At 38.2% G+C, this 9,934-nt stretch overlaps 1 protein-coding gene across 1 annotated transcript; it reads right to left on the minus strand.

Annotated features, from left to right (window-relative positions):
* Positions 1 to 1,071: 1,071 nt before the first annotated feature.
* GluRIIA (Glutamate receptor IIA) lies at positions 1,072 to 8,432 on the minus strand (the record flags this gene model as incomplete). Its single annotated transcript, XM_017634445.1, has 11 exons — positions 1,072 to 1,335; positions 1,405 to 2,095; positions 2,167 to 2,304; positions 3,989 to 4,212; positions 4,280 to 4,457; positions 4,535 to 4,797; positions 4,874 to 5,071; positions 7,322 to 7,471; positions 7,559 to 7,776; positions 7,862 to 8,068; positions 8,370 to 8,432. Coding segments are annotated over 11 exons (2,588 nt in total), but the record flags the coding sequence as incomplete, so codon positions are not given.
* Positions 8,433 to 9,934: the final 1,502 nt, after the last annotated feature.

Below are 9,934 nucleotides of genomic sequence, written 5' to 3' on the forward strand. Positions count from 1 at the left end.
CATTATACGTTAGTCGTGATAGTCTCCGAATGAAGGGGTCTACGTTGGCAGGGGATTTTTACACGGCGGATCGGAAACACAGCGCCCAAAAAAATAACGTTGGCACTCGGAAGACTGTTACCACTGCTGTCGGGAGTGCGGATGTGGCGGGAATTTTTGCAGAGAAGGCTCATTATACTCTTGTACCACGAAACGAAGACAAACGCGGGACAAGATCATCTCGCCAAGACTGGCTTTCTACTCTGGTAACTCCGGAATTCCATTCGCCGCACGCTGCGCCACCAAGAATTAGATCCACCCAGGGCATTGGTCAAACGTTGGTTAATAAAACGTCTATCCTTTGCGCCAGTTTTGATAATGATTGTCTGCTCGTCTATTTCTTATTCGCACTGCTGTTTTGTGGTAGAGTAAGGAGTTTTAGAAGTCGAGAAGGAAGCTTTTAAACCGGGCCCCTAAAACAAATACTGAGGTGGACTGGCAAGGAAGATAATTCGTTCTTCGAAAACGTCTTGGCTCCTAGATACTTTGAATGGAATAGCTAAGCTGTTGAAAATCATTCTCAAATGCCAAACTCCTATTGCTTTCACTCAAGGAGACAAGAAGTGAGGCTGTCAGTTCTTTCGGAGTCTTACTTACTTTTACTTAAATGATGACCACACATTTCCCTGTCACGATTGGATTTTGTGCGCGAAGGAATGGTTTCTTGATAGAACTGTGGCAAATGACGATGCCAAATTGTGATGGCTATTGTACCCAAGGAGGAATTGAGCTTTTGGTAATAAGACTAGTTGATATCATCTTTACATCTGAAATTCTTAATCTAAAAGCTTCAGGCCTCTTAGCATGCTGTCTTTCATGCTGAAATGGCTGAAGAGTTTGTTTGAGTTGCGTATTCAGGTCTCCAAAGGCTTCGCTCACAATGTCAAACAATCTTAAAGTGAGACTCATAGTACATAATAGGAAATATGCTGAGTTTATTTATTATTTTCATTAATAGAGTTCAATTAATATTAGAAAAAAAAACGGTTATAGTTTACACATATTTAATCAAATTCAAAGCTACTTTAGTGATTTTGTTTAATCATAATATTTACGACTATGAACGCTCCGCTCACGATCTCGATCTCGATGTGACGTCTTCGATTTGGTTGTCCTATGAGAACGAGCACTCACATGACTGTGGGAACGCGAGCGCGAACGATATGTCGAACGTTTTGAAGAGGATTTCGAAGAGATTGAAGACTTTGTACTCTCTGAAATTTTCGCTGGTTTCTTAGTAATCCAAAACTTCAAAACAAAACAGAGTTCGGCTTTGAAGGCCTGCCAGGGTGTGGTCTAAAAAGTGGAGGTACATTTTTTTTTTTTTTTCACTTTTTAAATTTAAAGAACAAAACCATTACTTACTTGCTCTTCCACTGCGACAGTTTGTACATTCCACAAGAACTCGCATAGTCCAATTATGAAGGAGACCAACACGCCAGCGCCGAGCACAAGAAAAACGCCACCCAGCTCAATAATAGACAGCTCATCACCATCGACTTCAATATATTTAACACAACTAAAATTATTTCTCGGCGTCCACCAACGGCGTTTGAGATTGAAAAGTTCGCCCTTCTCACTGAGTTGTAGCAGCGAGACGCTCAAATTTGAACGATACTCAGCGCCGAGCGGCACAGCCAAGGCGTAATGCTTCTCGCCAATTTGACCGCCAACTTGCTTCAGATCGCAGCTGCGCTCAATGTTGTATGACATGGAGGTCGTTTCCATGAGAAAAGCATAGCTACCCTCACCTTTGCGCACGCGATCCACACCTTCTTTGTTGCTCGACGTAAAAGCTGATGGCGTGAAGGAAATCATTTGATTCCAGGCTTTCTTATAATCTGTCTCATTTGATTCGGAAAAGAACACCGAAGTGCTGCCACCTGCCAATGTGCCGTATTTAATTTTATTCTGATCGACAAGACTCTCGAGACTATCGAATTCACTCTGTAACTTATTGTTTGTTAGCGAAGCAGCCAAATTGGCGATATAGGCGTTGACCATCATCAATGTAAAGAACCACCACATGCTGCTGAGGATGCGCATTGGGGGACCTCTATTACAGTGGGGACATGCAAAAAATTTAGAGCTTTGCAGATCTACTAACAATTTAATGCATTCACTCACTTGGGAAGTATATCGCAACCTTGCTGCATAATGGAGCCAATCATCAACCAAAATGAGTTAGAATTGTTCCATATATTTTCAAGTTCTTCGGGGTCGGGATCAGCTGGATTGGGATTTGTCCACTCGTGGTGTGAGAATCTGCAGAAATAAGGCAACGGATTGTTATGACGAAATTGAAGCATTGTCAGAAGGAAAGACAGAGAAAGATATATATTTATATAAAAGGATACATGAAAAAAGGAGACACTGCACTGCATCCCCAAAAATCCATTAACAGAACTCCAAATTTTAAAAGCCCAAAGTACACTAAAATAAATTACGAAATTTCGTGAAATTTTACGGCGAAGCTCGAAAATTCCGAAGGTAGGTATTTCCATAAAGGACTCTTGGACAAATCCCGAAAATGCCCAAAAATTTCCAGCGAATTCTTAAAATACTGAATAAGTCTAGAAAAATCACGGAAAATCGCAAAAAATCATAAAAAGTCCCAAATAAGACACCAAAGATCGCGAAAAACTGCGAAAGATACAGATATATGTAAATACCAAGTAACACAGTCAAGAAGAGTGCCAAAAAGAAAACAGAAAAATAAGACAAAATAATATCGAAGCTCGGTAAATATATCCCCTAAACTGCCGAAAAGTCTTTGAAAAAATCTTAATACAACGAACAAATTTTAAAAATTCTTAAGATCTCCGAATAAAATGCAAAACATTTTGAAAATTCTTAAAACTCTCGAGAAGTCCTGAAAATTCTCGAATAAAACACGAAACGCCACGTAATGTGTCAAAACCTACAGGATTAAATTCCAGCAATTCACGATAAATCTTAAAAAGTTTCAGAAATTACGAATTTTCTCGAGAAGTCCTAACTAGTTTAAGACCCGAAACATCCGGGAATAAATGCCAACCAGTGCCGAAAGGCTCCTAGAAACCCTAATAAAAGAAAAAAATGCCTTGCAAAGTCGCAAAAAAACCAGAAAATGTATTCCAAAGAGCCCCGAAAAGAATTTGAACGGATTTTTGATTCACTGATAAAATTTTCAAAAATTTCGGAGAAATCGTCAAAAGTCTCCAATTAAACACGAAATGTCACGAAAACTCTCGAAACATACAGAAATAAATGCTAAGAAGTCCAGAAAAGTTCCTCAAAAAATAGAGCAAAACAAAAAATGTGACGGAAAGTCCCAAATTTACCAAAAATATTTTAAAGTTTGCCGAAAAAATTTTAAAACCCCAAATGCTTTCTGATGTCTGATGAGTCTCAGCTCAGGCACGTCAGAAGGCATATTTTCGAGTACATAATCACGGTCCAGACTTACATCGATCAACCAAAAAACCCGACTACCTACCGACGAGTGATCAACGGAATTCATAGAGCATCGGTATGAATGCCGTGATAAGTGCTCAATATCAATCTATTGCAGATTCTGAGCCACGAGAAACCCGCGCTACTTTTACCCAATTACGGTCAGAATATTGTAGCCGTCTCAACAGCTACTTATCCCGACTCGACATCCGTACACCATCCACCTATCCATAACACCATCCACCTATTCACAGTTCCGTCTTCAGCTACACACCTCTCCATTTGGTCTCAGCTCGTTCAAACAGTTCGATTATTGGGTCTACCATTAGTTGAACTTGACGACAACGATTGATGAACAAACCGACCTAGGCGGGGCTTAGTAGTGCCACCACAACAACAACAACAGTACACCCTCCTATTCCATCCCAAACTGTCCTGCATATATGCGGTGACCATATCCTTCCTCTCTTTTTCTTTCATGAAAACCTCAGTTAAAAAAAAATCCCTTACTCACCGCGCCAACAACACAAACAACAAGGTCATCACCAGTTGGGTTAACATCATATTGTACCACACCTCTTCGGCGAAAGGATCCAAGAAGGCGAAAACATTCTTCGGCGCTGGTGGTCTCTTGTAATACAAAATACTAATACCCAGCTGCATGAAAGGCACTGTAAAATCGACTACCTTACGACGCGCCTGTGTAATCGTTATATCGCATATGCCAATCTGTGCTTGCTGGAACAATGAAATTTTGTCAGTTAATAATTGGCTAATCAATCCGACACAACCCTCCACTACTCACATGATCAATTAACCTGCGTATAATGCCATCCCATTCGCCTGTCTCCGGGTTTGGCTTACCAGTGCGACGCTCAATGAGGAAATCATAATCGAAATCCATTATCTCCGACAGCTTCTGTATCAAATCCACTGCATAGCCTTCATACTTCTCCAAACCACGCAAGTTTTCATGGTCCTCTCTACAAAACAACTAATCGCAATCGATCTGTAATCTTATTTTTGACTATCACGCAACCAACTGGTCACCACTACTCACTTCAACATAAAATATGGTTCCTCGAAGCGTGTTGCCACTATGAAGAGCTTGCGTCCCAAGGAAAAATCTGGTGCTGTTGATGCGCTACTCACTGCCACTTGTATGGAAGTTGGTGGCGAAATGCTGCCATCGGGTTTCCAAATGGCTAAAATTTCATTGGTTGTTGGCTTGTAGATCTCCAAATTGAATTGACTGCGTTCACCGTTTTCGTCGATTTTCATATTTTCTGTTTTGAATGAAGGCTCCACATCGTCTTCGGAGATCTTTTGCAAAATAAATTTGTGTAACATTTAAAATGCATATCGAGAAATTTGAATATGCTAAATATATAGTACGTACCTGTTTCATTTCCCGCACAATTTGACGTCCAACATACCAAGGACGGCCACCACTGCCGCCACTGTAATCAAACTCACAGCGCTTTTGTGGTTCTATGAATGTTCTCATGGAGGTAATTATGTTTCGCGCGGCATTGGTAAATAATACGACCGCATCGTACATCAAAATCGGTAGGAGCTCCTGGTTGTTGAAGATTTCCTGGGAATATTTAGGGAAGTATATGAAGAAACTTTTCTTGTTCAGTGTTTTTAGGTCGTTCAGGACATAGACTACTTTCATCATCAGCATACATCTCCTTTGCTGAGCAGAATGCCAAGATCATAAGCGTACTCAACAGCCCTTCTATCTTTCGAAGTAATAGGAAGCAGTAATCCAGAAGACAATCAACAGATTAGGACAAAGATACTACTTCCAACGTACCTTGATGAAAGTTAGAAGTAGTGTTGTTTCAATACGAGTAACTACGAGCATGATAAAAATATATGAAAAGGCCTTGGCATCACTGGCTGTGAAGATGAACAGCATACATTCAAAGCTTTACATGTGGGAAGGAAATGAAATAACATTGCGGGGACGCTGAGCAGTTGGATAATTGGTACAATACTGGTTAGAATCTTGTATATAGAAAGTTGTATCCTTCCACTCGGAGACAAAGTCGTCTATTGTAAGTACCATCTGTGGGTGAGTGGCAAAAGGGGTCATATTCCCCTAATCGGAATTCCATTACAAATTACAATAAAAAAGGAATAATCAAGGCATTAACCTGCTGAACTACTTGCTAACGAGGAGGTCTTAAATTCCACCATCGCTTTCTCTGTCACACTGGTAATGAATTCCGAGTCCAGCTGTTTGAGTGGATTCAATTGAAGACCTGGGAAACGACACAAAAAGTGGTTCGTACTCATTCTCATCGGATCAGCTTCTTTATCGTTGGAAGATCGATACAAAAGCACAGAGTGCTGTAATGACGCTGGTAGTAACTCTTACTGCAGATCTGTTGTGTTTCAGAAAATATTCCATATTATCTCTATTTAACTGCGGTCTTGAGACCCTACAATCATCTCGTTTGGTACATTAGTCATTGCTGACGGTTAACGGTGGTTGGATGGAGTTGGCTGTCTTTTCTATTGGCATCTCAAAGACAAGACGGGCATTGCCAATAGCTGTCTCGTTTCCCTCTTTAAATATTGCTATGCCCTGAAACCCAGCAAATAATGATGTTGGGGTATCCCAGGGATACAAGGTTGCACGGCGTTTCCGACTTTACTACTTCGGAGCCTATTATTCTTTTTGAACCAGCTTGGCCATCGATGAAAATTCTGGAAAAGTTCCACTTAGCGGAAACCACTTTCACCTCCCATCTTGTTTGGAGGACCGGCCTTCGCCAGACTTAGATGGTACATTTTTGGGACAGATGTATGGAGAATGGATACATTCTCTTTCCCTGAACAAGCTTCTAAGATTCGTAAAGGAGTTTGGTAAGTTTGTAGAGGAGCAATGAATTCCCACCACTTATATATATCCTTCCTCTAAATTCTGTTTCTAGGCCTTAAGTACAATGGGCAATACTGCCTGAGTGCTCGAAAAAAAATTTATTTTCTTCAATCTTTCGGCCACCCACAATTCCATTCCAGCCGACTGGTCAGAACACCGAGCAATTCTTAAAGATAATTTTTATGTTTATTACTAGAAAAGCATTTTTATGTTGTTACTTCCTCTAAAACTCTTGTGGCCTTCATAAAAAATAAAATAGATTTAAAAAGCTTTATGCAGTGAAATTTTCCAACAAAAAATCGATTTATGACGCATTCTATTATTTGAATGAGTGGGGTGCTACCTAATATATTTCCTAAGGTATTTAGAAATTAGCTAAAGTATCGACTTTCTCCTTATCAATTTGACTAAATTAAACTTTACTATCTATATATACTATCTATATGGCAACCAGGCTAAAATATATTTTCTGCAGTAAAACTTCTTAAACCTCTTTAGTTTGTTACCGGTATTGTAATATTTCAATTACTTTATCAATTTGATTAAACTAAATTTTCAATAAGGTGGCAACCCTACACAAATATACTTTCGGCAGTAAATATTCTTAATTGTCTTTAGTTTGATACCCAAATTTCTATGTTTAATTTATCTTATCAATTAAATTAAATTAAAAATTTCAAACAGATGGCAACCTTCCACACAAATATTTTCAGCTATGTATAAGCCTTCTTAATTAAACCGCTTTCGTTTGACAGCCAAATTGCAATATTTACTTTATCTTATTAATTTACTTAAACTGAAATATTCAAACAGATGGCAACTCTCTAATTTTTTTTTCTCCATATATTTTAAGTTAGACCTCTAACTTAAGAGCGGGTAAAAACTAATACGTACATAAGTCTAAAGCCTAATTACTGACTCTCATTGCAACAGAAAACCTTCATCAATACTCACATCAATCGGCCGTATGCGTATCTTCTTTCGTCCATAAGGATTTTCATCCACTAATTTCACACGCACCGAGGTAATATTGGCCTTGTAGTCTGCATTATACATGCTTCTCAGCGGCGAGTTATGTGTGTTCAAGTAAGATAGAAACCAGTACTGGAAATAAGAAAAATTATTTAAGAAAACTTCTTACCGAAAATATGTAAATACATTCACTTATCCACTTTGCCTACTGCCACTCACCCGAAACGAGCCCAATAACTTAAATTCCAATGCAGTTTCCAACAAATTTTGCAACGAGTCCTCATGACAATCTAAGATAATTCTATGTTCATGAAATGTCTCGCTTGCCTCCTTCCAAAGTACGCGCAAATCCTGCACATAATCACCAATGTAGCGTAACTTGAGAAGATCATTATTTAGTGATTGTATATCCATAAGGTCCAATAAGCGGGCAAGACCTGGAAGATGGTAGTAGATATTATATGTATGTATGTATGTATGTATGTATATCCCCCACTATGGGATCACAAAATTTGCACGCACCCTCCTTGGTTTCGTAGACAATCGTAAATTGTTCCCACTGATAGTCCGATTTAATGATACCAAAGTAAGCCTTTGAGATCATCGCTACAGAAGGCGCTACATTGACAGTCATGCGATTATTGAGACGCCATTGTAAGGTGGATTGAATTTTCAAGTCGAATTCCATGTGCGGTATGCCAGTGGCATTGGCTATGACGGCTACAATGTCTGTGGAAATTAAAATAATTTACCTCAATAAATTAGCATGTTATTGTATCGATTGTTTGTGGAAGCTTGAGGGTTTTCACACTTGAGGTATTTTTGTTGTAAGTGTGTAATATGCAGCAGTTAATTTATTTATTTTTCCAAAATGCATTCCAACAAGTTTTTAAATGCATGCATGAACATATTTATATACAACGCCGTGGCATGTCTTATATACATACATGCATACATACTTAAATTATAAAAACCAAATCATTGCAGCAACAATGTTAGCGCATTTTTCGTCGCATTTTATTACACTCACCACTAGACGCCTTTGAACTTGGTCCAAAAATAGCAGCAACGCCATCTGAAATCAATTCACAAGCTGAAATGTTTCAAAGAGACAGTTGAGAAATTTCAGATATAAAAATTAACAATCATTTTTTTTTAGGCTTTTTAAACAAATTTAGTTGGAAATATTAATGTTAATGAAATTTAAAAAAATAAACAAAATTTTTGCCGACTTTTTTAAATTTTTAGTGATTGTGACATAAATTTAGGAACCTAGGGGATAAAGCACTGCGACCTTAACTCTTTCGGAACCAAGGGAAACATATTTCCCAAAAAGTTATTCCACTGATAAGGAAATTGTGTGAGTTTTCCTTAGTTTTATGTTTTCTATTTTTAGAATGTCCCCCATTAATATATTTTTATCACGAAATTTAAAAAAAAATATATATGTACCTGATATAAAAATTCAAAAAAAAAATTGAATCATATTTTTCTGGAAAATTTTAAGTTATTAGAAAAGAAAAAATGACTTTTGCGATAAAAACCTAACTTAAGATTAAAAGATTTTTTTTTTTAGGAACAAAATATGTTTACATAAATTAAAACAAAAATTTGTTTAAGGTTAGGTTAAGTTAGGTAGAACTGGCTGGCTAGTAAGAGCATCATATAGACAGATTTATTTTTTTTGTTCATAGTGTTATCACTAAAAACGACCATTCAAGAATCCAAGAAACCTTCTTAGCAAATTTTAGGATTTTGTGGAACCCTCCCTTTGTTGCTTGCTCGAGGTTAATGAGGAACGCCTCCGTAAAGCAGCTCAGGCACAAATTTGCCAGCGCTGGACAGTCGCACACTATGTGCTTCACCGTTTCTTGATCAATTTCACACTTCCTTCAGTTATAGTAAGCTAACAAATTGTGATCAGTTATGAGACCCACCAGAATTCTACAATCGTTCCTTGTTATCTTAAGTATAAGTTTTGTTAATTTCAGGTCAAGTGACGTGAGCATGGCCCTGGATTCTTTGCTTCCATGCTGTTGTGACCACTTTTTATCAGCCTCTTGGAGCATGCCTAAAGCACATCACTTGTTTGAAGCCTGTAGGGAGATAAGAATTTCTATCGTGACTGCATTATTTAATAGCACTCCTTCTTTTGCTAGAGTATCCACCCTTTCGTTTCTTTCTATGCCCCTTCAATGCCCTTATGCCTAGGTATTTAACCAAGGCAAGTGAATTTTCCTAGCACTTTTAGTTCAATTCGGCATTCTAGGACACTTTTTGAAGTCGTCGTATTTCACGCTATAAATTTTATGGCTGCACGAGCTGCATTTATGTTACTGAGAAACTGCGCTGCTTTCTTTACNTCTTAAAATTTTGCCTTTGTTTAAAATGGTTTGGCGGCAGTTGGCACAGAAGAGACACGACCATGGAAGATAATTGAGCGAAACAATGCTTTTTACACAGTGTGCACAATCGGGTGGTCCAAAAATGCATGTAAAAAAGTACAGTCGGAATTTTTATGCTCTCATCCCCCAGGATCCTTCTCCTACCCTTATTTTTTTATTTTGAAATCAGAAAATATTTAGAGGTCGGTCA

Source organism: Rhagoletis zephyria, unplaced genomic scaffold, assembly GCF_001687245.7.
Source record: "Rhagoletis zephyria isolate East Lansing unplaced genomic scaffold, Rhagoletis_zephyria_1.1 Rzeph_scaffold_13462, whole genome shotgun sequence".
NCBI lineage: Eukaryota > Metazoa > Arthropoda > Insecta > Diptera > Tephritidae > Rhagoletis > Rhagoletis zephyria.